The sequence below is a fragment of the Salpingoeca rosetta genome (assembly GCF_000188695.1).
Source record: "Salpingoeca rosetta unplaced genomic scaffold supercont1.26, whole genome shotgun sequence".
Lineage (NCBI taxonomy): Eukaryota > Choanoflagellata > Craspedida > Salpingoecidae > Salpingoeca > Salpingoeca rosetta.
The window spans coordinates 580648-606133 of record NW_004754908.1 but is presented as its reverse complement, the minus strand read 5'-3'; the positions used below and the strand labels follow the sequence as shown (position 1 = coordinate 606133).

General features: G+C 54.7%; 6 protein-coding genes across 6 annotated transcripts; 3 read left to right on the top strand and 3 right to left on the bottom strand.

The window, feature by feature from the left end:
- Window positions 1–141: 141 nt before the first annotated feature.
- On the bottom strand, window positions 142–11534 carry PTSG_09606 (phospholipase C gamma 1). Its single transcript, XM_004989978.1, has 34 exons — window positions 11236–11534; window positions 10418–10522; window positions 10178–10237; window positions 9832–9954; window positions 9488–9559; window positions 9248–9315; window positions 8846–8969; window positions 8452–8586; window positions 8164–8264; window positions 7711–7935; window positions 7196–7363; window positions 6970–7032; window positions 6707–6825; window positions 6421–6476; window positions 6102–6227; window positions 5663–5755; window positions 5362–5445; window positions 5120–5185; window positions 4737–4928; window positions 4408–4514; window positions 4109–4244; window positions 3757–3858; window positions 3382–3553; window positions 3180–3225; window positions 2894–2994; window positions 2590–2656; window positions 2248–2353; window positions 1958–2077; window positions 1624–1740; window positions 1293–1337; window positions 1105–1155; window positions 923–981; window positions 541–636; window positions 142–414 (listed from the first exon to the last, which is right to left on the bottom strand). Exons 1-34 carry the CDS (start codon window positions 11350–11352, stop codon window positions 312–314), a joined length of 3525 nt encoding a protein of 1174 aa, XP_004990035.1. The 5' UTR covers window positions 11353–11534; the 3' UTR covers window positions 142–311.
- Window positions 11535–11621: 87 nt separating this feature from the next.
- PTSG_09605 (uncharacterized protein) lies at window positions 11622–18797 on the bottom strand. Its single transcript, XM_004989977.1, has 17 exons — window positions 18527–18797; window positions 18160–18391; window positions 17692–17935; window positions 17240–17497; window positions 16908–17005; window positions 16619–16727; window positions 16271–16372; window positions 15692–16112; window positions 15265–15335; window positions 14909–14994; window positions 14561–14669; window positions 14237–14313; window positions 13874–13966; window positions 13556–13657; window positions 12586–13302; window positions 12252–12330; window positions 11622–12041 (listed from the first exon to the last, which is right to left on the bottom strand). Exons 2-17 carry the CDS (start codon window positions 18378–18380, stop codon window positions 11799–11801), a joined length of 3030 nt encoding a protein of 1009 aa, XP_004990034.1. The 5' UTR covers window positions 18381–18391; window positions 18527–18797; the 3' UTR covers window positions 11622–11798.
- An 11-nt stretch (window positions 18798–18808) lies between these two features.
- Window positions 18809–20665, top strand: PTSG_09604 (uncharacterized protein). The gene is made up of 5 exons (XM_004989976.1): window positions 18809–19037; window positions 19245–19322; window positions 19579–19642; window positions 19861–19902; window positions 20147–20665. The coding sequence occupies exons 1-5, from the start codon at window positions 18831–18833 to the stop codon at window positions 20287–20289; spliced, it is 534 nt and encodes a 177-aa protein (XP_004990033.1). The 5' UTR covers window positions 18809–18830; the 3' UTR covers window positions 20290–20665.
- A 36-nt stretch (window positions 20666–20701) lies between these two features.
- PTSG_09603 (uncharacterized protein) lies at window positions 20702–22626 on the top strand. Its single transcript, XM_004989975.1, has 5 exons — window positions 20702–20832; window positions 20969–21063; window positions 21192–21344; window positions 21659–21939; window positions 22159–22626. The coding sequence occupies exons 1-5, from the start codon at window positions 20806–20808 to the stop codon at window positions 22437–22439; spliced, it is 837 nt and encodes a 278-aa protein (XP_004990032.1). The 5' UTR covers window positions 20702–20805; the 3' UTR covers window positions 22440–22626.
- Window positions 22627–22678: 52 nt separating this feature from the next.
- PTSG_09602 (uncharacterized protein) lies at window positions 22679–24338 on the top strand (the record flags this gene model as incomplete). Its single annotated transcript, XM_004989974.1, has 4 exons — window positions 22679–23042; window positions 23188–23285; window positions 23424–23530; window positions 23723–24338. The coding sequence occupies 4 exons, from the start codon at window positions 22679–22681 to the stop codon at window positions 24336–24338; spliced, it is 1185 nt and encodes a 394-aa protein (XP_004990031.1).
- A 398-nt stretch (window positions 24339–24736) lies between these two features.
- On the bottom strand, window positions 24737–25366 carry PTSG_09601 (uncharacterized protein; the record flags this gene model as incomplete). Its single annotated transcript, XM_004989973.1, has 1 exon — window positions 24737–25366. One exon carries the CDS (start codon window positions 25364–25366, stop codon window positions 24737–24739), a length of 630 nt encoding a protein of 209 aa, XP_004990030.1.
- Window positions 25367–25486: the final 120 nt, after the last annotated feature.

Below are 25486 nucleotides of genomic sequence, written 5' to 3'. Positions count from 1 at the left end.
TTTCGCGCCAACCGGGTCGTACACGCAGACACTTGACATGACCAAGTTCAAGTGCGCACACCCACACACACACACACACCCACACACACCCACACACCCACTCCCCACATGCTGCACACGCGCACATGCACGTGTGGCACAGATGTACCGACGTCTCTATTGAAAATGAAACCGGGGTATCCGTGTAACAGCAAGAAGCCAGCAGCAACCGCAACAGTCATACAATGCAAACATGATGCGAAACAGAAAAGCCAGCAAGCAAGGCGCAAGCAAGCACCCACACATGCATGTGTCGCACATCACACGGGTGCTCAGATGGCAGCTGGAAGCTGCGCGTCCTTCAACAGCGTGGCATTGAGGCGGCCAATCTCTTGCAGCGTCTTCACGTACTCGACAGCGGAGAGCGCATCCCACCTGATACAAACGCAAAGTGCGTCGTGTGATGAGTGGCACACACAGGCATACCTGCAACAACCACATTAACAGTAACAAACACCAACGCAACAGCGGCGGCAGCAGCAACAAGCACAGGCAACTGACTTGATGCTGTTCTCGTCCGCATGGTAGCCGGCCTGCATCAGCTGCTGCAGTGTCGCCGTCAGCTCTTGAAACCGATTCTGTGCATCGTCCAGCTCCCTGTTCACGTGCGCGTAGGTTTGTTTGTTTGTGTGTGTGTGTGTGTGTGTGTGTGTGTGTGTGTGTGTGTGTGTGTGTGTGTGTTTGTTTTCGTGTGTGCGTGTGCGTGTGTGTGTGTGTGTGTTTGTTTGTTTTCGTGTGTGCGTGCGCGTGCGTGCGTGTGCGAGTGAGTAAGTGAGTGTGCGTGTATACGTGTGTGTAAAAATTGCGAGGATACATTCGCGACACCACCATCCTCAGCCACACAACCCAGGTCCACTCGTGTGACATGATACTGCACACTCACCGCTGGAAATCTTGATCCAGCTTGGACTTGTTGTCATCCAACTTCTTCCTGAACGTGTCCTGCCAGCAAGGAATAACCGTACGCATTCCATCAGCGCAAGCCGATCCACATCCACGCCCAAACACTAGTCACACAGCACCAGAACAACAGAACAATAGCCACAAGCTATTGCCGCGAATTACCATGTCTTGTTGGATGAGGTGCTTGAGGACTTGCGTCTGCTGCACTGCCGCCTGCAACCAGCACGCAAGCAGAGGGAGAGCAAGCACAGTTTCGATGCTCAGATGTTAGCTACAAAGCAGACAAAGAGCAAGAAACAAGCTGGTGTACAACGGGTCATTCATTGCACATGTACACGCAACGAACATACGCGTTCCATGCGCTTCTCGTGCTCCTCTCGCATGTCCTTATCACCCTACATGCGAGTGAGTAAGTGTAAGCGAGTGAGTGAGTGAGTGGGTGGGGGCATGTGCGTGTGTGTGTGTGTGTAATCGTGAGTGGAAGCTCGCGCGTGCATGAGATAGTGCTTGCGGGCTCTCGAGGGGTTGTGGAGCATTACTACCATCTACTCCAGCACACACACACACACACACACACACACACACACACACACACACACACACACACACACACACACACACACACACGCACACTACCTCCCTTCTCTCTTTCTCTTTTGCGAACTGCAGCGCAGCCCCTACCTTCTTCAGGTGGGAGTCGGAGTGGCTCCACTTCGCATGCAGCGTCTTCTTGAAGGCCTTTTCTTCCTCCGCGTGATATTTGGCCAACACCTTTGTCATCACAGCCGCCACAGAGTCCTAGTATCACAGACACACAGACACACAGACACGCAAACACAGAAACGCACACACGCACACACGCACACACACGCACACACGCAGACAGACAGACACACACACACGGTGTGAGGACAACAGGAAGCGATGGGCATGCACAGTGTCAAAGTCGTCATCGCAATGGCCAACAGACACGATGATGCCAAGATTTCACACACACACACACAATGCATCATACGTGGTGCTTGCTGGAGAGGGCGTAGCAACACGTCTTCAGGTGGTGCACGTGGAGATCGTGCACGCCTTGGTGGAACTCCAGCTCAAGTTGCAGCAGCTGCTTGAACCCATCCTCCAGCAGCTAACAGAGCACAGCGTAGCGAAGAGCAAACACAACGTCAGCAAGTCAATGTGGGTGCGCGGTGCGTGCCTTGTTGTACGGTTGGAAGTTGTGAATTCAATGAGGTTGAAGCCGCACAACAAGTGTCTCACATCAAGGCAATGGCGGGTGCAGGGGAGAAGGTCACGAACCTTCTTGAACTCTGGCGTTTGCTCGCCATCCTTGTTGGCCTTGCGCAAGGCCTTCAGCTGCTTGCACAACTGCTTGTGCGTCTTCTGCACGCGCGCTTTCGCGTTTCTGATATGGGAGAAAGGGGCATGGGGAACAGGGTTACACACAGGGACGCGCATCACACACAATCAAAACTGTAGAAACCACGAAGGCAGACAGGCGCAACGGCAGATAAACAAAGAAGAAGGCTACTGCCAGGAACACACCCACATACACAGAGGAAGACAGACAGACATACACACACAGGCACACACACAGAGACATGCAGAGCAGCAGCAGAAGCAATGCAATGGAGCACTGACTTTTCAACGTCTGCGCATTTCTTCCCGCGCTCTTTCTGCCGCTTGGCGACGGCCTTCTCATATGACGCTGGATGAAGTGATGACAAAGCCGACCGCAGAATGAGGGCGCAGTCGCGGAACAATTCACGTACCAACACGCACACAGACTCCAAACGCGTTCAGCACCGCGCACATTACAACAGGCACGATTGCACACGCGATCCTTATGATCACACAGCACACACACACACACACACGCACACGCACACACACATACATACACACACATATACATACACACACACACACACACACACGTACGCACCTTTCAGCTGAAGGACTTGCTTGTGCTGCGCCAGCTGTGCTGTTCGCTCTTGCAACGACTTGTGCATGTCGCGAATGTGCTCAGCAAGATCCCGCTCAAACCTGAAAGCGGTAAGGGGGTGAAATATTTTTGGGTACAGTCGAGTGCGTGAGTGGTCGCACCGCTGCTGTGCGTGACTGAACAGTGAGAACGTTCCGCGATCGAAGAAAAGGAAGACAAAGGGCAAGGGACAAAGCGAGCTTTTTAAGGTGCGCGGGACGGGGTTGGAACAGAAGTGCAAACGTACGAGTCGGCGAGCTCTTGAATCCTCAGCCTTGTGGTGCTACCGCCCTCTGTTATCAACAAACAAAACGAAAGGCAGTGCAATTTGGTGCCAGGACATGAGCCGTGGTACGGCAGCACACACAAGCACAGAGACAGCCAGACGAACGCGCAAGCAGAGACAGCCAGACGCACACACACAACCGCATGGACAGGCGTAGGCGTACGTGGCATGACGGTGGACTTTCGGAGAATGGCTGGGGACTTGTCACCGCCGTTTGTGGCGGCACTGATGCTGAGTGACCCGAGCACATCGTTGTTTTCCTCTTCCTCGCCCTCATCTGCAGCGAGAAGCTCAGACATCTCCATCAGGTTCCGCTCAGAGGGCTTGCATGCATCCTGGGCGAGGCGTGTTGGTGTGAGAGGTGTGTGCAGTGAGTGAGTGAATGAGAGAGTGTGTATGGGTGAGTGAGTGAGCAAGTGCGTGCGTAAATGAGTGCGTATGTGTGTGGATGCGAAGCCTCACGGACAGAGCGCACAGCAAAGCAAGACAGCAAGAACACCCGTGAGGATCGACTTGGTGGGATTATTAACACACGTACAAGCGGGTTGACGAGGATATCCGCAAAGTCTGCGTGCTCTGAGAGCGCAAAGATGCTGATGTCAATCTTGGTGAAGATGGACGTGAGACGTGTCACTCCGTTCTATCAGTGTCAAGCATTGGCGGTTTGCTCGTGAGCGACACAAATACAACAAAACAAGAGGTGTGAAGTAACAATAACTGAACACACAGGCATACAGACAGGAACAAAGAGGCAGAGAGACAGACACTCGCAGACACAGACAGCCAGACAGACAGACACAGATACACACAGACACAGACACACAGACACACACAGACTTCACACGCACACACTCGCAGACAGGCAGACACATAGACACATACACACACACCCGCAGAGGAATGTAGCGGAATCCTGAGCGGAGGGAGGTGAGGGGAATGACGTCCCAGCCAATGCAGTCGCCGTCACGGCTGTCAAAGACAGCGAAGCGCACAAGCACGAGACTCGGCAGCACGAGGCGCTGTGCACTGATGGTGCAGAGAGATCACGAGCGAGAAGTAGGGACGGGGTTGTTTGTGGAGTCAGAGGAAAGGGTGTAAACGGCAAGCAAATACACATACACCCACAGACACAGACAGATAGACGGACACACACACACACACACACACACACACACACACGCATACGCACGTGAATTCGTTGTCTGCGCGCCACCGCGGGTTGAAGCCGCGACCGCGACAGGCGCGTGTCTTGAACTGCAACTTCTTGCTGTCTGCAGGAATGCCGAAGAACTGGACCTGCAGTGGTGGCGGAAGTAGAAGGACAGCGACAGCGCAGCGTGAGAGGAGCGTAAGTGACAGGTAGTGAAGAGGGAGAGAGAAATGTGTGTACGTGTGTGAGTGTGAGTGACAAACGGGTTGGGTTGTTGTACGTGTACAGCAGGACTGCTATGGAGCAGCACTGCCATTGCCTCGTGCACAGTGCCATGCAGTGAGCATGTGGCACGCGCGTTGACGCACCTCCACATATGGGCTGCCGCTCTTTCTGGCAACGCCGTAAACAGAGAGAACCTTCACGCTGACGTTGAGGGGCACAACATCGTCGATGGGGAGCCGGTTGAACGGGTTGTACGTCTTGGACGGCTCAGTGTACAGCGCTGGCTTCAGCAGAAACCCGGTGCGAGCATTGTCCTCAAACTTGCCAAAATTCAGCTGGGGGTTGGTTGAAAGGGGTGGTGACATCGCTGCGTGAGTTTCTGTTGAGTGGGCGTGAGGGCATACGCGAGACAGAGGGCGCACATGTGTGTGCAAAGGACACCGGCAAGCCACACACACACACACACACACACACACACACACACACACACACACACACACACACACACACACACACACACACAGACCTGCATGGGCATGTCGTTTGTTTGCCAATTGAGAGCGACGAGCTGGCAGCCAACATTCCAGAACGCCTTTCGTGTTCACGCAAATACACAACACAGCACGCACAGTGGTTCGATTAGACGCACGAACACACCACGGAAGCGGAGGCATTGCGCATGTATGTCGGTGTTCGTCTGTTGTCGTGGGTGTGTGCTTGCGTGCTGAAAGAAGAGCAACATTGGGGCAATGGCCCGCCGTTTCTTGCCTGGGGGTTGAAGTTGGTGGAGTTGATGCGGGTGCCCTGAGGATAGATGCGTGACAGCTGCATCTTGTTGTAGTCAACAAACTCCTGTTGGCCGGGAAGGCCAGGCACGCAGGCGCAAGCAGACGGGGAGGGGATGAATAAACTGATACGTGCGCGTAGCACTTCGGGGAGCAGTGAGAAGAGGTGTCCAACAAAACAGCGTAGCACGCAGCTGGCGTATGTATACATGTGTCTGTGTGCATGCGTGTCTGTGTGCATGCGTGTCTGTGTGCATGCGTGTCTGTGTGCATGCGGCACTCACCTCTGGTTTACCGGTGACGAGGCGAAGCGCTTTCTTCTCGGAGAAGGACGAGATGTGGTAGCAGTTGTTGTTGGCCCGCGCCACGTCAAAGTTCTGGACGACCAGCAACACAGATGGCGGGAAGGAAATGTCCCAACACGCGCGGTGAGCCATGAAGTGCGCATGCAAGAGACACGGCAGCATCAACACACATAAACAAACAGGCACACACACACACACAAAACAAGCAAACAACAATCAATCAAACAGGCACACACAAAAACAAACAAACAAACACACACACACACACACAAACAAACAAACAAACAAACAAACAAACAAACAAACAAACAAACAAACAAACAAACAATCAAACAAACAATCAAACAAACAATCAAACAGACACAGACACACACACACACACACACACGGATCCACACACGGATCCACCGGACCGCACCGAGAAGTGATATGGGGTGCAGTAGTTGACGAGGTCTGACAGCTCCTTTGCAATCTCCCCGGAGCGTTCCTTGATACGTTTGATTTCTTCCTCGTCGTCCTCAATCACTTCGCCGTCAATGATGAGCTGGACACACCGTGCAGTGCACACATGCAAACGCGTGTGAGCAGATATGAGCGAGCATGGTTAAGTTCAATTGAGCGCGCACGGATTGGCGTGAGCACAGGTGTGTGGACGAGGGAATGGAATGTGGGCGTGGGCCCAGTTTGTAGTCAGCACCTGACATCACAGCCTGCGATGTACAGGCGTGAGCGCGTACCTCGCGGTTGTACGCCTTCGCTGTCTCGGCCTCGTTGGGGTGCATGTCCGCTTCATCTGAAAAACACAACAGGGAATAAATCAACACACAGAACCACCCATGCGTGGACCGTGAGTGAATCAGCAGGGTTGCACGCTCTTGTGCATTTGCAAACGCAACACAACATGTAAACAACAACAACAACAACAACTTAAACAACAACAACAACAACAAAAACAACAACTTAAACAACTTAAACAACAACAACAACAACCACAACAACAACCACAACAACAACAATACTGACGTGAGCCGTCATCTCGCTGCTTGCGCTTCTTGTTCTTGATGATGATCTTGTACTTGAGCGCCTCGGGGCTCGGCAGCTGGTTTGGAAGTGTTTCATACCCATCGCCCTCCATAAACTCCCTGCATATATACGCACGTGTGCGTGTGCAAGTTTGCAAGAAGGCGTGAACAGGGAAGGCCAGGAAGAGGGGGAGGGGAGAGCAAGGCACAAAGGGTGGATACAAACAAGCGACAAGTTGCGTGTAGCAGTTGTTCTGAGCGCACTTTTGAAGGAGATCTCCGAAAGTTGCTTTGCAATATGCAGCCATCTTTCGCATCTGTGGAGGACTGTAGAGGAAGAGCAGGAGTGTGTGTGTTGTGTGCGTTGGCATGTGTGAGATCAGGAATCACAGCAGCCGCTTGTGTGAGTTGCGTAGACGCCATTAAATGTGCAAATATTTGTGTGTATGTGCAGGTATTGTATACGTGTGTGTGTGAGTTGGTAGCGGACCTGCAATGGTTTTCGAAGCTGAGGATGACGGGGAAGGGGTTGTTGACAAAGGCAAAGTCAGCAATGGCCTGGATCACACCCTTGAATGGCACGCGCGTGCACATGGTGTGGCCGTGCGTCACCTCCGGCTCGCCGTCCTGCCCGTCCCAGATGTCGACTTCAACGCACCTAACAGCGGCGTCAGGGGCGTCGGGGAGTGAGGTGTGGAGGCAAAGTGGAAGCACAGATTGCAACACACACACACACACACACCATACGCACACATCACACACACACACACACACAACACACACAGGTACACACACACACACACCATACACGCACATCACACGCACACACACACAGGTACACACACACACACACCATACGCACACATCACACACACACACACCATACGCACACATCACACACACACACACACACACACACACACACACACACACACACAAACACACACCATACACGCACATCACACGCACACACACACACAGGTACACACACACACACGCACAGACCTGCATCCTGCAAGGAGGCACTGGCGGTAGACTTCGAAGGTCGACTTGGACTGCCACTGCCCACCAGTGAGGTAGGTGTTGTGGGAGGAGTTGATAAAGTAGTGGGCAAGCGGGCGCGTCATGTCGTGATACACAGACGCGTGGCGTGACTCACGCGCCCAGCCATATTGCAGGTTGTCCATCAGGAAGTCGTTGAGAGCACGCAGTGAGATGACCTCATTTGCACTGCAACACGAGCACGTTGGGGTTGTTTTGCAAAGAGGGAGGAGGTTTGAAGCATGGGTTAGGTGCAAGCCGTGTATAGTTCACGAACGTGCACACGTGCGCGCAACTAACACCCAGGCAATCCTCCACGCAAGGCAAACACGAACCACCACACATAACGTCCCACGCCACAGCAGGGCATCAACCCACTCCTCCTCCTCCTGCTCTTCCTCTGTCGCGCCCACAGACCGGTTCTCCTGGCTGGGCTCGTATTCGTCGATAATCTCGATGCAGTCCTCGCGCGTCGGCAGCGGCGACAGCACCTCGTTCAGGCGCGGGTCGCGCTGGTCCTGGTGGTGGTGATGGTGGTAATGGTGATGGTGGTGATGGTTGGTCGTGGCGGTAGTGCGCATATTGTATGAGGTGTAGAACACCAGGCAAACACCCAGCATGGCAAAGCAAAACGGCCAAGTACACAGATGTACTAGTGCACCGTGCAGGGACAACAGAGTGCGTGCATGCACGAGCGCTGCGTACTTGTGAGAGGAACGACTGAAGCTTCTGCAGGGGCATGGTCGCATCAAGATCAACGGTATCACCGTCGTCGGAATCGGCGAGGTCGCACAGCGCATACTTGAGATCCTCCCGCACATACACGCGGCCAAGGAAGTCCTGAGCGAACGTGTGCGTGACGGGTGGTGGGTGATGGGTGGTGGTTGGTTGACCATGCGAGGGAGAGAGTGTATGTGTGTATGTGTGTGTGTGCGTGTGTGTGTGTGTGAAGTTGGAACAATGTGAACTGAGCGTGCGTACATCGCATCTGTGTGCGCTCGCAAAGCGTGAGCTGAAGCACGTGCATGGGGTACAACGAAACGTCGTGCACTGCACTGCACGGCACAGGTTAGCGCAGGAGACAACGATGTGGGCGCACCTGGTAGCGCTGGAAGGTGAGCTCCGCTGCATCGAAACGACCGTCGCCATCCACGTCAACACCGTTGGCCTCCAACATCGCCATCGCCTGCTGCTTCGTGTCCTTGGACACGGAGTTCACCAGGCTGTGCATGGGGAGCAGCGGTGGGTGCATCGTGGGTGTCACGATCAAGAGTTAGTGCGTGTTTATATTCGCGTTTGTGCGTGCATGAAGAGGCATTCTGCCTGTGTGGATCTGTGCAAGGCAGTCTTGTCGTGTTGTCGTGTTGAGTCTGTGTGAGAGAGAGTGTGTGTGGTGTGGTGCGGTGTGTGTGTGTGTGTGTGTTGTATGTGTATGTATGTGTATGTGTGTGCGTGTGTGCGTGTGTCTTTGAAGATGGACAAATGGCAGGAACGGACTTACTCTGATACGGCAAGGCGGCCCTTTCGCGCCTGGGCAGCGCACTCCGCATACATCCACCGCTGTTGGTCCTGCAGGCAGCACAATCATCATCATCATTGTCACGGTGTTGGTGGTGGCACTGTTGAGGCTACGCGACAGACATGCAGTGACACGCCATGCAGTCATACACAGGAGTCTGCTCGCGCACACATGTGCACGTGAGGGCAGAAGCATTTGTATATGGGGAAGGTGGCAGCAAACCTTGATGGTGACGGGACGCGGTGAGTTCCAAGTGTTCTGCGACACCAAGCGATGCAGGCCAACGCGCCAGATCTTGGGATGGTGGTGGTCGTTGTCGTGGTGAGGAGTGTGATTGAACACAAGCAGGGGGGGGATGGAAGCGGGAGCGCAAAGAAGGTGTGAGGCGTGAAGACCTGCACACAAAAAGAGAGGCACAGACACATGTACACTCACGCACACACAAACAGACAGATACAGACACAGACACAGACACAGACACAGACACAGACACAGACACAGACACACAGACACACACGCACGCACGCACACACACAGACATAATAGACACACACACACACACCAACCTGGGCTGTCTTCTCGCTCTTGGCGATGAGGCTGAGGTAGTGGACATTGACAAGATCACGCGTTCCCTTGTAGAAGGCGATGCACAGGAAGAGGGGCAGCTCCTCATCCTTGACCGTGCCCGTCTGCCCACAACAGAGAGCAGTATGTGCGTACGTGAGTGTGGCTGTTGGAGGTGCGTGTCGGCATGTCCAACGGAGGTGCGCTGAGGGTCGATCGCACACACAAGCAAGGACATGCATGGACACGAACACGAACACGCGCGAACAGACAGACAGACAGACAGACAGACAGACAGACAGGCACACACACACACACACCACAACACACCAACACACACAAACTCACAGCCTCGTCGGTGAACGGGTTGCTGCGGATGTCCGAGATCTGCTCGATTGGCAGGTACCGCTGTAAACGACGACGCATCATGTGTCAGGTATTGTGACGATCAACATGCGGGGAACGATAGGACAGATGGAGCGAGCAATGGCTGGCACATGGGGACAGTGAGGCGTCACCGTGGTTCATACACTCAGGCACACACACACACACACACACTCTCTCTCTCTCACACACACACACACGCACTTTTTCCTCTGTTGAGTAGTCTGTGAGAATGAGGCCGCACTCGGACTGGTCCAGTTTGATCTGGTGCTTCACGCGGTACTTGGGCGGCTTCCAGGATATGCAGGCCTGCTCGGCGTCAGCCAGCACGCAGAGGGTGGTGAGCCAGGGCAGTGCGGACCTTGTGCAACAAGCACCACACAGTGCGACGAACGGGCGGAGGCAAGGAAGGGCACGTAAAGGAGTTCAACATAGACACCCACACACAGACACACAGATACAGACACACAGAGACACACAGAGACACAGACACACAGAGACACACACACACACACACACACACACAGACACAGACACAGACACACACACAGACACAGACACACACAGACACAGACACACATACACACACACACCCACGAATTGTAGTCCAACTGAACCTAGGCATGTAGCGAGTTGATAAACAGAGAAGAGCGGAGTGGGGGATTTCTGGTCACCTTTGACTCTGCACTTCGGACTAGACCCTACCCGCGTCATTCCATCAAATTGGTAGCATCTGTGTTGTGGCGCATTACACAACTCTTACACATTTTCTGTCATCTCGTATTAGCAAGGGAACATGAACCCTTCCGTAGTAACTCTCCCCCTAGAGAGTCGTGACATTACGAGCGTCTAGAGGCGCTGTTTCGCACTCCTGACGAGTGGCTGTAGTCTGCACCACCAGAGACACAGACACACAGAGACACAGACACACACACACAGACACAGACACACACACACACAGACACACAGAGACACAGACACACACACACATACACACACAGACACACACACACACACAACACCTCTTCAAAGACGAAGAAGAGGTCATCCTTCTTGATGGTGTCCACACACTCCTCTGGAGTGAGAGGGGCAGCAAAGTGTTTCGAGTGCATCTTACAGCCCCACTGCAAGTTGGACATGCTGCGATCACACACGCACACAGCGAAGCCCAGCCAGCCCCCGCAGGCGTCGTCTGCTCAAGGTCAGCAAAGCAAGGCAACTGGAAGAGGTGTGTGAGGGTGAGGGTGGGTGTGGCAGTGTTCGTTGTGAAGTGCGTGGATGGAGGAGCGAATTTCAGCGCCGTTGTTGTTGTGCTCTCCTTTTTTTTTTTTGTTGCCTTGACCTGACATGCATGCTGCATGCAACAATCACACACCGTGCTTGCTTGCTTGCTTGTCAGCACGTGTGTGCGTGTATTCGTCAACTATGAGATCAACGACACTCCCCGACGATGTACACCACAGACACACACACAGACACACACACACACAGACACACAGAGTCTATTAACGTAAATTAACACTTGTTGCGCAGAAACCGCCACATCCCACGTCACATCCCGTGACAGGCACGTCATGTCAACACATCACAGCGCCTGCAAGACACGTTCTGCGGTGCCGCTGGCGTCTAACAGCACAACGTGCTCGTCTAGCGCAGCCTCCTCCATCGCTACAGCAGCGTCAACATCATCAGCAGGAGCGTGTGTTGTTGTTGTCCTCATGCCTTGCGTCGCCGCAGTCTCGTCGACGTGGTGTGATCCGTCTTGCAGGTGCCACCCGAACATGCGCGCCACAGCCTCCAGGTCGAGGTCTTGTTCGTCGTCGTTGTCCTGTGAGCGCGATGACAATGGCAGCGGCGTTATTGTGGTTCACACAGCAGCGCATACGCTCGGTAGTAGTACATAACAAAAAGAAACACACACACACACACAGTGGGGCACGCGCATCATTGAAAGCATATAGACACACGCACACACGCACACACACACACACACCATCATTGAAAGCATAGTCACACGCACACACACACAAGCATCAACCTGCGAGGAAGTGTCTCCATCAGCGCCAATGATGGTGTCGTAACCGGGGCGGTACTCAACACCATACACAACCGTGGACCTGTGGGTTGCGTGCACATGCAGTTAGTTGTAGCGGGCGAAAAACTGAGCTGACCAATATCCATTGAAAACCCAGTGTCACACGTGGCAAGACAGAGAACACACACACAAAACAGAGAGACAGGCGGACGCAATACGAAACCCCCACCTCCCCCCATACACACACACACACACACACACACACACACACACACACACACACACACACACACACACACACAGCCCGACCAACACGCGACACAACACATGTACGTACGTGCGGCGCTCTGGGCGTGCGAGCCGGCGTGTTCGTACCCGGCCCGTGTTTGTCATCATGACAACAGCGGCCGGGGTGGGTTCAGTGGTTGGTGGGGGCTCGTCCACCTCCTGCTCAATCTCAAACACATCCAGTGCATCCTCATCTTCGCTCAAGGCATCGCCCTCCACCACTTCCTCCTCCAATCCAGATTGCGGGTGCATAGCACCAGGGGCATCAGCATCTGTGCTGTCCTCGCTGCGGGTTGCTGCGCGTCTCTGTCGCACCGCAGCAGACGAACGAATCTGTGGTCGCCAAGGCGGTCCTGCATCGTGCTTGTCGCTGTTGTCAATTGGTGTGGTGGTGGCCATGACTGTCTCCTGGCTTGTGCTCCGCCTGTACTCTGCTCCTTCTGCTGTCCCGCGCAACACCGCTCTTCGCTCAGGTGTTGTCGCTTGCACGTGTTGGGGACGCTGCCATGGTGCCACTGGCGATGCAGTTGTCACATCACTATGGCCACCACCACGACTGCTACCTCGGCCATCAGCACGGCTATCCACACCACCGCGACCACCGCGACCACCGCCGCTACTAATACCGTCGTCGCCTTCTTCATCGTCATCATCGTCCTCGTCATCATCGCTATCATCGCGCACGGCTGCGTGTGTGCTCGCCTCGTCCTCCTGTATCTTGCGAACGCCGGCTGCTGTCACCCGGAAGTACTCTTTCCTCTTCGGCCTGATCGTGGGTGACACGGAAACACAGACGGGAGGCGCGGTTGGGAATGAATGTTTGCGGGTGCGGGTGCGAGTGGGTGTGGGTGCATGCATTGCATGGGAGAGCATTTGGTGATTACAGGTTCAAGGCGCAAACGCACACAGAACGTTACCGACAAACCGCACATGCAGCGCACTCAGGCCCATGTGCGAATGTACACCCACCCACACACACACACACACACACACACACACACACACACACACATACACACCTGTTGATGAGGACATCGACTGAATCGATCAGGAAGGCGAAGAATACGTTGAGGATGAGGAGATATGACACGAGCAGCCACGCCATAAAATAAAGCACAGACCTGTTTGTGTGTAGGCGTGTGTGCGGCGTGAGCCAAGGTGTATATGTGTATGTGTGTATGTGTGTGTATGTGTGTGTATGTGTATGTGTGTGTATGTGTGTACATGTGCGCTTGTGGTTGTGCGTGTGTGTTTCTGTGTCGTGTGTTTGGTGGCCAGGAGGAGTAGTTTGGAGCAAGGAAGGCAATTCAAGAAGCGCTGAGGAGACGCGAACGCACCACGGCGACGTGACTTGCATGCAGGCATCGATGAGATCTTGTATCTCTAGCTGCAGCTGCACCACCCACAGCGAGATGCACGCCTGCCCAAACCTGCCATCCAGTGCATGCGCACGTGTGACATGATAAAACAATCGATTGCCGTGAAAATACTGCAGGGTCAACACTTGATGGTGGTTCTTGATCAGATGCGTTCACAGCACGTCACAGAGGGCGTGCGCGATCCAATGTACACACCAAGCGCAAATACACGTGACCGCACACACACACACACAAACAAACACAAACACAAACACAAACGCACACACACACAGATAAACGTCAACAGAACAGCCAACAGAACAGCAGCAAGCAGCCACGCACGTGTCAAAGTTGAAGACCTGGAGACCACCCTCTGCGTATGTGCTGTTTGCCAGTGCGGGATTGAAGCCAAGGCGGTCCTGGTACCGCAGTGGTGGTGGTGATGATGATGATGGTGGTGGTGATGATGATGATGGTGGTGGTGATGGGACAGGCGTGAGCGATACCGTGATTCATAGCAGAGTTGAGTGGCGTGCCCAAGGGGCAGTTACATACACAAATACAATGGCTACAGGCACACAGACACACACACACACACACACACACACACACACACACACAACACATGCACATACATACGCAGACGCACACGCACAGTGGGTGTACCTTGAAGAGCGCGATGCCAAGGAGGGCGAATATGTAGTAGGTGGCGAGCAGAACACCCAGCAGGCCAGGGAGCTGACTCAGCACGCGCGCCACAGACGTGAACATCAACCTGTGCACACAACGCAGGCCAAACGTGTTTCAGGTGGACATGAAGATACGCATGAAAAAGGTGAGCTGACAGCATGGCATGTGCAGCAGAACCAAGCGTGTGCTGGCGGCAACAGGGCACCACCACGATGGCACAGATGTAATGTGAATGTCATGTGTGCTTGTGCTTGTGTGCTTGTGCTTGTGTGCGTGTGTGCGTGTGTGCTTGTGTGTGTGTGTGACAAGAGAAGGGAATGTGACCTGAAGAGGGCGACGCGTGCGAGCATTCTTCCAAGTCGCATGATGCGACAGATGAGGAGCGCGCGCGCAAACGCCAGTGGTATCAGCTGTTTGCAAACACGTCCAACGCGCATTCGATAGTGTGGTTTGGAAGTGGAAAAGAGAGGAGAAGACAAGGTGTGGTGTAACGCACAGCGGTGAGCACCGGGGGAGAGGCATAACCCTGAGCGTGTGTGTGTGTGTGCAGACGTGTGTGTGTATGTTTTGATTCTCTGTGTTCGCGTTGCTCGTGCTGCTTGCACCATCATCCCGGCAGCAGTGCGAGGGACAATACAATGCAACACGCCATTAATATTCAGCTCGTAGTCCCAGCGTACCTGTGACGTGCCGTTGAAGGCGTCGACCTGCCCGATGAAGATGGCAACCACAAGTAGCATGTCCACAAGCGCTGTGGCAGAGGCAAGACGTGCATTGCGAGGGTGACGTTAAGGACAGAGAGAGGGAGAGAGGAGGAGGGGGGTAGCAGCGAGCTACACACCCGTCAACACAGAAATGGAGGCAACATGCAGATACAGAGTCAGGTGCACGCACAACCACACACGCACTTGTGACTGCATGCACACATGAAATGCACGCACACAGACACAGACACAGACACAGACACACGCGCACGCACGCACACACACACAACTAAACAGACACACAGACGCACACACACACAACTAAACAGACACACAGACGCACACACACACACACACACACACACACACACACACACACACACACACACAAAACTTATCGCACCGAGCGGGTTGCGGAGAATGCGCCGCCAGCCGAGGGCGGTGGTGGTGATGAGGAGTTCCAGCAGATAGACGATGGCACACGCGAGATACACGCCGCAATATGGCGCACACACGACCGCCTTCTCCGGCGGCGATGCTGTGAGGTCGACAGCCAGCACAATGAGATTCACCACTAGCACAGCGTCTGCGGTGGCAGCGAGCCACCCGAGGTCGCACATGCGATACAGCCAGGGGAGGTGTGTGCGCACCCACGTGCGTGTGGGTCGCACGCGCTCTACTTTCAGCAGCATGAGCTCGAACATGTATGTAAACTCGTGCACGTTGATGGTGCCCGTGTTGTTCTTGTCGAGCAGCGACAGCAGGACGCCAATCAGCCTGTCGTCAACGTGCCACACGGACTTGAGGAGGGCACGCATCGTGGCCTGCACGTTGATGTGGTGGCGGTTTTGATGGTGGTGATGGCGATGGTGGCGGTGGTGAGCGGTGGAGAAGGTACATGGGTACTTACGCACACGCACGCACACACACACACACACACACTAGAAAACGAACGAGTCAGCAGTCAACCAACAGCTCGTACAAAGTCGATGAGGCCGCTTGCGACATTCTGCGAGACGCGATCGAGGCAGAGGAACGCCAGGCGAAACGCTGTTCGGCGCTGCGCAAACCGGTGACGTGACACCTGATGCGCATTTGCAATCACATGGGTGGTGAGGCGTGTACTCGTTCGTATACTTTCTTTGGTTGGTTGGTTGTTTGTTTGTTTGTTTGTTTGTTTGTTTGTTTGTTTGTTTGTTTGTTTGTTTGTTTGTTTGTTTGTTTGTTTGTTTGTTTGTTTGTTTGTTTGTTTGTTTGTGTGTGTTTATGTGTGTTTGTGTGTGTATGTGTGCGCATGTCTGAACACGTGGGTATGTGCGTGTGTGCGTACTTGGTTCATGTAGACGACGCTGCGGTTGTAGATGGTGGCGAGGACAATGCCCAAGATGAGGACCGTGCTGAGGATCGACAGCGCGAAGAAAAATATTACAGACAGCGACCTGGAGATTGATGAAAAAGACAACCGCAAGAGCACAGGATGGCTCGTGGTGTGAGACGCAAGCATTCATATGAAGCCCCGATTCGACACACACACACACACACACACACACACACACACACACACACACACACACACACACACACACACACACACACACACACACAAAACACGCGCATACGTCTGGTTGAGGGACGGCAGCATGACATCTGGGCTGTTGGATCCGGAGGTGAACACGAGCAGCGCTTCAAGCGCATCGGAGAAGGTGGAGAAGTTGGGCTGTCGCGAACACATGTGGGTGATGATGCTGGTGAGGGTGAGTGTGGGGATAATTCGTGTCGCCAAGCAGCCACTGACTGGCAGCACTTTTGCAAACACAGACACGCAGACACACAGACATACACGGGCACAGGCACACATGCACACATGCACACACACATCACACATCACACATCACACATACACACAAACAAACAACCAATGCAGATGCACACACCACAGCCAAGCGCGTACGTCTGAAGGGAAGATGATCATGGCCATGAGGGCGGCGGCGGCATTGAGGATGGTGAGCAGGACGATGTGGGGCACAACATCGCGCAGACTCCACGCCAGCGTGGTGGCAATGAGGGTCATATCTGGCCAGCGTATGCTGAGGTAGACAGGGCGCAGCAGCCTGTGCCATGCTGGGGCTGCCGCTATCGCCATATTAAGGACACAGCCAATTAGCCCCGCTGTTGTTGCGCCGGCATACACGAGCTCAAGCGGTTGCATCTGTAATACAAGCAGGCGAAATCAGAAGGAGGAAGGAGGAGAAGAAGGGTGGTGTGCGGGAAACACCCGTTCAATCGCATTGGTGCATACCCGGGCACCAACACACAGAGATGGAGACAGACAGACAGACACACACACACACACACAAAGACACACACACGCACACACACGCACACACACAGACATGCGCCCACCTTGTAGAACATCCACCCTGTCATGCTGTAGCGGAGATACGCGTCAACCCCCAGCACAAGCAGCGACACGACCTCGATGGCAGTAGGCACAATGTCGCGGCGGCGCAGCGTGCTTGGCGAGAAGAACGCCTGCGGGTTCTCGTAGAACACCAACGTGGCGTTGACGAGCGTGATGAGCAGCAGCACAGCCTGCACCCCGCGTGAGAAGTACCATCGCCGCAAGTTGAGGGCTTTGGTATCCTGCCTGTTGGGAATGAATGTGTATACACACAGACACACACAGACACACACACACACACACAGACACAGACACACACACACGTGTACCACAGTTGTGCCCACATGTCACGTGCCAAGTTGAGTTGGTTGGGCGACGCAGCGTGCAGCAGCAAGGTACGTTACCAACTGGCAGTGCGTGCAAGGGGTCCAAGTAGGCCTCGTCATTGGGGCAGGCCGATCAAAGCGCACCTGTGGGCCATGGGTCGAAGAGCACAGGCATCCTCCACAAAGACGGTTGCGCGAAGCAGCATCAGGTGGAACGAGTGGACGTCATCCGTGTCGGAAGTGAGCATTCGGCCATGCCGATGCTGTCTGCCGGCAAACGTGGGGTGTTCTTCGTCATGGCGTTGGGGATCGCTGCCGAGTAAAGGTGCACGTTCAGTGCTGCCATTGTCGTGGTGCGCCGGCATTGTGTTCACTCCTGATGACATCAAGATCATACTGGAGGCGTGAATGATGTGCCACCACCGTCGACAACTGCACCACACCCAAGCACGTCTTGATGCACTGACATCATCCGATCCGCACACAACACTGCTTCTCTGTGTTTGTTCACCTGCGTGTATGTGTCAACGAGGGCGCGCTGCATGCGTGTTGCGTTGAGCCAAGGGATGAGGCCTGGCAAGCGCAGCACGCGCACACTCGCTGCTGCTGCTGCTGCTGCTGCTGCTGCTGCTGCTCCACCTCCACCTCCACCAGCGGCACAAGCTACGCCAGCGCCAACACTGCCTGTGCAGACAGCAGTTGCAGCAGTTGCAGCAGCGCGAAGCAGAGCAACACTTGTCTTCCTCATCGCCCACACACAAACAAGACAGCAGCGGCAAAAACTGATTTCAGTGTTGCGGGTGACAAGGGCAGATATGCAGGCAACAACAGCAGCAGCAGCTGGTGGCGGGAGTGGGAGAGCAGAAGGGAGTGGTGGTGGACAAGAGGCAGCAGGGGAGCAACAAGGAGGGGTGGCAACAGGTGCTGGCAGCGATATCAGTGACACCAGCACTGACAGCAATGAGGCACAACAACAGCAACAACAACACAATGGAAATGAAGAAGACGACAATGAGTGGGAGGTTCGTTTGATTGATTGATTGTGTGCGTGTGTGTGCATGAGTTTGGGTGTGCGCGTGTGTGCATGTGTGTGTGTGTGATGGTCACATCACGTGTGGATCTTGCTTGACAATCGCATTCTGTCACACATGCCAGAGTCACATCACATTTCACACATGCACATGACTGCTCGCCTCCGCATCCCCGTCACCACTCGATGTACCATTTAGACGGAGTACGTGGTTGCCACGGTGCACAATTCAAAGTATGCTGGCCTGAATCTTCGACCAGAGACCTTCAAAGTCGTGGTATGTTGCGCACACCTGCAGGTTTTCATCTGGTGCCACCTTCCTTCTCGTGCTTGCATGTGTTGTTCTTGTTGCGTGTGCTGCAACGTATTCGGTGTTGTTGGAAAGGTGCTCAACACACGACAACACGGGCACTGCCCTACAGCCAGTCTCGTTCATGTGTGAGAGTGTACATGCTCACCACCATTGCTGATTCCTTTCTCTGTGTGCTTGGTTCATGCACAATTCCCTTGTTGGTGGGATTTTGTGTTGACAGGGTGCGCACACAGCGCAGCCCGTGTTTCGCATGGGATCAGACGTGTTTGTTGGACAGTACTCAGGTACAGGGAAACATGAAGTTGTGTGTGTAGCTGTGCGTGTAGCTGTGCGTGTAGCTGTGCGTGTAGCTGTGCGTGTGTGTGTGTGTGTGTGTGTGTGTGTGTGTGTGTAGCTGTGTGTGTAGCTGTGTGTGCGGTCTTCATGCGTCGTTCGTGTGCCCTTCTCACTGACATGTCTCTCCGCACCGCTACGTTCCCTCATCTTCTCACCCACCGGGCAGAGGCGTTTGGGACCAACCTCATCTTGCAAGCAACACAAGCAGGTTGACGGCGCGCGCGAGTGTGTGTGTGTGTGTGTTTGTTTGTTTGTTTGTTTGCAAACCCGTGTGCGAGCTGCACGCTTGGAACTGAACGGCTGTGATGCTCAGCAGTGCACGCCTTGCCCCGATGTCTCTCCAGCCTCTCCCTCACACACACACACACACACACACACACACACACACACACACACACGCATTCACACACACACACACACACACACACAACATTCACACAACACAAACGCAGAGGCAACTGGGCGGACAGAGTGGAAGTATCTTGGGCGAGGCATCGAGACCATGACGCTACTGAGGGCAGAGCTGCACGAGGTGGAGGAAGAGGAAGAGGAAGAGGAAGAGGAGGGCAGCGATGAACCAGCGCAATCGGAATGATACAGCCGATAGGACACAGCAGCCTTCTCACTTTCCCTCCACCATCTTTATCATCTCTTTGCCTCTTCAGCAACAACCTGCCTTTGCTCGTGTCATCTCAACATCATCTGTACACACACACACACACACACACACACATACACACACTCTCGCTCTCTCTTTTGACTGTCTTCCCTTCCTTTTCTGAGTTATGCTGGCCCGCCGTTACACCCCTCACTTGGCGCCTTGCTTCGATGCTACCAAGCCCATTGCAACTTGTCGCTCGTACACACACACACACACGCACACACACACACGCACACACACACACACGCACACACACATCGGGGCACCTGCGATACTTGACGTTCGCCCACGAATGAACGCAGAACACAAGTCGAAGATGGAAGAACAAGTCGCTTGCGTCATCTTCGTTGTTTGTGCGCATTTCGTTGATGAAAATGATGACGACGACGAACACAATTCACACAGGCTCCTCAAATCACACACACCACAAACAAAAACAAACAGTGCGCCATGTCGAGTGTCGTCTCCATGCCCGAGGTGTGCGGCTCTTGGCCACGGTGCACGTGTGCAAGTGCACTGCTGTGGGCGTGCGTGATGCCAGACCACTTGCTGCGACACATCAGAACCAGCCAGCTCACTTGTCATGGTGTTGTTTGTTTGTGTTTGAATACAGGCCGTGCAGAAGGCTGTGCCCGTGGAGCCACATGCCAAAGCGTGTGCCGTCTGTCATGAGGCCTTTGTCTGGTTCTTCCCAGCAGCTCGCAGAAGGTAGGTGTGTGTGTGTGTGTGTGTGTGTGTGTGTGTGTGTGTGCGAGCGGCCCAAAGCGGCCACCTGCCATTGGCCGAAAGGTAACATGTTCTTGTCTCACACGACACCCACGTGTACGTACATGTAGGTCGCACTGTGACCTTTGCGGCAAGGCTGTCTGCAATGGGTGCCTGCACAACGAGCCACTGAGCTTCCAAGAGTTTCGTATGTGCAACACATGCCGTGCAACCTCGCTTCCAAGGCTGCGCGGCCTTCTTCGCTACCCGTGGTTCCACGGAAGGTGAGGCACTCTAAGCTTGCGCTCGCTTGTACACTGCAAATGGAGGGGGGGGGGGAGCGTCACGGCATGCTTGCTGGCGGGTGCCTGTCTCCATCTGCGCTCCATACACGTATCCCAGCTTCTTGTTCAGCCCAACTCGTCATCAGCAGCCCCATCACTGATGAATACCACGACCCCGTCGCATCACACACACACACACACACACACACACACACACACACACACACACACACACACACACACACACACACACACACACACACACACACACACACACACACACACACACACACACACCTGTGTTGCTGGTGCAGGATAAGCCGGGATGAGGCGGAGCGTCGCCTGCGCACGGACTCGTCTGCACTCGGCGACTTTCTCGTGCGTGTCGCACCCGATACTGAGGAGCGGCCACACCACTTTCATGGCGGCCGGCACAGCAGCCACGACCACGCGGCAATGGAAGGCGCCGACATGCCCTTGTTCATCCTCAGCGTGCGCAATACGCCTGCCTCTGTTGCCCACTTCCCCATCCGTGGCCAGGAGGGCGAGTACTTTCTTGACCGCACTGCCAACTTTTCCACCATCCCAGAGCTCGGTCAGTGCGCAATGTGTATGTGTTTGTGTGTATGTGCGTAATGTGTGTGTGTGTGTGTGTGTGTGCGTAATATGTATGTGTATGTGTGCATGTGTGCGTGCGTGTGTGCGTACGCTTGTGTATGCCCCACGTTGTTGTACCTCTCCCTCATTCAAGCGCGCGCCCACTCACTCGCCCACTCACTCACCCTGACATCGAACACGACTTTCTGTGATGCAGTGGCATCCTCGATGGAAAGCGACATGCTTGATCGGTCTGCTGTGGTGAGCGCGGACACGCACTTCCCGGTATGCCCAACATGCACCGCTGCGTTGCCCACAGCCTTGACCGGCAGCAGCGACAACCACGGCGACAATGGTGACGGCAGCAGCCACCAGCAGGGCGGCGGTGGGCTGCCCGAGTTTTGCGAGTGTGGCGCTCGCCTCGCATCCACTGCAGAGGCCCGCAAGATCTTCGACAACATCGGCTTTGAGTACCTCCACCACGCAACCACAGCCTAACCACAGCACAGAGATTGAGTGTGTGAGTGTGTATGTCTTATGTGTGTGGGTGTGTGTGTGCTGCGAGGCACCACAGTACAGCAGCAGAACCAAATGTCTCGTCTTGCTTCTTGCTTGCTTGCCTTTGTTTGTTTTGATTTCCCTCCTGTCATCATCATCATTTCATGGTTGCGCAAGAAGCAAGAAAGCGACAAGCAAGCAATCGTGGGGAGGGGATGGCTCGGGGAGGGTTATGGCACATGTTCCGTCGCTTCCGCGACCCGTGGCAAGGCAAGGCCGTCAGCTTTGGCCAGCTCTCAAGAGGGCTGACGCTGCCCTGGTCCTTCCAGCCGCCACCAACGAAGGCGGCAGCTGCAACGAGCACGCACAACAACGATGCCACACACACTGCTGTTGCTTATGATGGGGACGAGAGTGCTGCTGTTGGGGACGAGAGTGCTGCTGCTGGACGAAGCGCAGGGGATGAGCGGCCTCGCACTGATGCTGAACTCATGGAAGCCGTTGAGAAGCAAGGCAACTTGAAGCTCAACGTCAACCTCCACCAGTTGCGCACAGGCTTCCTCACCGCCTTCAAAACGCTCGTCACTGCACTCAACACCCACGGTGCGACACAGTGTGAGTGTGTGTGTGTGAGTGTGTGTGTGTGTGTGTGTGTTGATGTCATTCTACGCGCGCCTGCTTCTGTTGCACACTTACCGTACTTGCTTACTTGCTGCCTTTTCGCTTGTCTTCCTGCGCTTCACGCCAGCCCTCGTCGACGATCCCATGGTTTCCCCCAGGCTGGGACGATTCCTGGACGACTGGCGCCGTGCGTACATCATGCACGGTGTCTTGCCAACGATCAAGGTGAGCATATGTGTATGTTGAGCCAGCAATCGTCCCACGTCTGTGAGTGTGTGCGAGTGTGTGTGTGTGTGTGTGCGCATGTGTCTGTGCGTGCATGATCTGAAGCCCACTCACACCGTCGGTTGACTGACGATGTAGGTGCTGGAAGATCCTGAGCCACAACTTCTGCGCCTTCGGGTCCGCCGTGGGTCTTGTGATAGGCGGAATAAGGTCTTCTTTGGCCTGTTCTCCCCGGAGGAAGTCAGGTAAGCAAGCCATCACCGCGTGCCTGCGCCACTGTGATGCGACATGACCAAGCGACCGCCACAACTCCCCTGCACATCTGAACATAAGCACACACACACTCTCTTTCTTTCTCCCTCAAAAGCACACACACACACACACACACACACATGCACACGCATGCACATTCCTGTGTGTCTTTGCCCAACGTTCAGACACCACTTGATGGAAGGGGCATTGGGTCCTGAGTATCAGCTGGCCAGCCGGTTACACCAGCACGGCCCACAGCGGCTGGTTGCACGCGTTGCCTTCCAGCACACTTACTCGTGGTCGTACACGCCGCTGAAGGAGTCCGTGGCACTGGTGCGCGAACTCACGGGCGAGCAGCCGCCGCTCGACGCACACGACACACAGACCGGTGCCATCAGTCGCCCGCGAGCAAAGGGATGGGAGAGGCAACGCGGCAAGAATGGCGAGGCACAGAAGCCGTCAGCCCACAAGGCCAGCGCGGCGGCAAAGTCGCACGCGCCGTCGCTCATCGCCAAGGTCTGGTCGTGGCTCATGGCCAGACCAAGCAAGCCAGCCTCAGCAACCAAGTCTTCAACTGCCCTATCTCCACGTCAACAACACCAACAGCAACAACAACAGCAGCAACAACAACAGCAGCAGCAGCAGCAACAACAGCGCGGCAGCGAGGTGTTGCAGGCACTGCCGCCAGAGACGACATCAAGTTGCATCGTGCACGAGTGGGAGTTTGAGGGCGACATTGTGGGAGATGAGGTCGTGGGCTGGCAGATACGCAACATCAACAACGTCATATTCGCAGTGTAGTCTGCGTGCATGGCCGTTGTGTGTGTGTCTGTGTGTGTGTGCGTGCGTGTGTGTGGGCGCGCGCGTGTGTGTGTGTGTTCGTGTGTGTGTCTGTGTGTGTGTGTGCGTGCGTGTGTGTGGGCGCGCGCGTGTGTGTGTGTGTTCGTGTGTGTGTGTGTGTGTGTGTGTGTGTGTGTGAGTGAGTGTGTGTGTGTGTTTTCCCCCTCTGTCTTCCATGAAGCATGAAAGGTTCTTGTGAGTTAGATAGATTCGTGTATGTATGGGCTGTTACAGCATGGTGTAAGGCAGGTGTTACAAGTCCCCACGAATAAAGGAAAGAGCAACAGAGGGCATGCAGGGAACAAGCAGCATCTGTTGCAGCACAACCTCGCAGTCGGATCCCAGCACGCCACCTCCAATCACTCGCTGTGTTGGCTGTGGTTCTTTGCAACGTGCACGATCCATGAAGGATAGCCACCCCGCACGCACTCCACATCACAATCTCCACGGCGTGCATCGCCACTCTTGGCGTCAACATCAGCACCAGCGTCAACATCAGCATCGTCACCGTCATCGCCAGCGGGACGGAGAGATGTGGGCGCACTGTCAAGCAGCAATGTGGCCAGGGGTTCGAGATCATGTGCAACCGCCTGCAACGCAGCTCTGCTGCCGCTCTCAAAGCACACGGAGTGCCATTGCTGGACTGGTGCTTGTGGGTCAGGCGATGAGATCTTGGTTGCATCTGCACTCAACACAGCATCTAGCTGAGCAAGCCAGCTGTCTAAGTCGCGCACTGCTTCCAGTGCCATGGCAGGAATAGTCTGTGGCAGCACATTGATGACAGCATGCTCCACATGCACGTCTGCCGCATGAGGATGACGTGAAGAGACGCGAGCCTTTGCAGTCGTGACAAACGACGACCAGTCAGCGCGCACGCCCGGGTGGCCTTTCTTTCTCAACTTCTTTGTCTTCACCTTCGTCTTTGACCACAGCTCTGACCCGGTTGCATCGTCCACGTCGAGTCGTTCCTTCACTTCTACTCGATCCATGCGCCCGCCACGCTGCGCATTGTGTTTGATGCGTGTGTGTGTGTGTGTGTGTGTGTGTGTGTGTGTGTGTGTGTGTGTGTGTGTGTGTGTGTGTGTGAGCGTGCGTGTGTGTGTGTGTGC

What these genes read in the sequence shown, in the direction of transcription:
- PTSG_09606 (XM_004989978.1), bottom strand. Translation starts at nt 11,352, where the DNA reads ATGTCCAACTTGCAGTGGGGCTGTAAGATGCACTCGAAACACTTTGCT. An exon ending in GCGGCAGCCCATATGTGGAG is followed by an intron (nt 4,515 to 4,736) that starts GTGCGTCAACGC and finishes CCACCACTGCAG; the next exon opens with GTCCAGTTCTTCGGCATTCC. An exon ending in GCGGACGAGAACAGCATCAA is followed by an intron (nt 415 to 540) that starts GTCAGTTGCCTG and finishes CGTTTGTATCAG; the next exon opens with GTGGGATGCGCTCTCCGCTG.
- PTSG_09605 (XM_004989977.1), bottom strand. Translation starts at nt 18,380, where the DNA reads ATGCCGGCGCACCACGACAATGGCAGCACTGAACGTGCACCTTTACTC. An exon ending in CAGGGTGGATGTTCTACAAG is followed by an intron (nt 17,498 to 17,691) that starts GTGGGCGCATGT and finishes CTTGTATTACAG; the next exon opens with ATGCAACCGCTTGAGCTCGT. An exon ending in CCTTCAACGGCACGTCACAG is followed by an intron (nt 14,995 to 15,264) that starts GTACGCTGGGAC and finishes GTTTGCAAACAG; the next exon opens with CTGATACCACTGGCGTTTGC.
- PTSG_09604 (XM_004989976.1), top strand. Translation starts at nt 18,831, where the DNA reads ATGCAGGCAACAACAGCAGCAGCAGCTGGTGGCGGGAGTGGGAGAGCA. An exon ending in AAGACGACAATGAGTGGGAG is followed by an intron (nt 19,038 to 19,244) that starts GTTCGTTTGATT and finishes TGTACCATTTAG; the next exon opens with ACGGAGTACGTGGTTGCCAC. An exon ending in CAGAGACCTTCAAAGTCGTG is followed by an intron (nt 19,323 to 19,578) that starts GTATGTTGCGCA and finishes TTGTGTTGACAG; the next exon opens with GGTGCGCACACAGCGCAGCC.
- PTSG_09603 (XM_004989975.1), top strand. Translation starts at nt 20,806, where the DNA reads ATGTCGAGTGTCGTCTCCATGCCCGAG. An exon ending in TACCCGTGGTTCCACGGAAG is followed by an intron (nt 21,345 to 21,658) that starts GTGAGGCACTCT and finishes TTGCTGGTGCAG; the next exon opens with GATAAGCCGGGATGAGGCGG. An exon ending in TTCCACCATCCCAGAGCTCG is followed by an intron (nt 21,940 to 22,158) that starts GTCAGTGCGCAA and finishes TCTGTGATGCAG; the next exon opens with TGGCATCCTCGATGGAAAGC.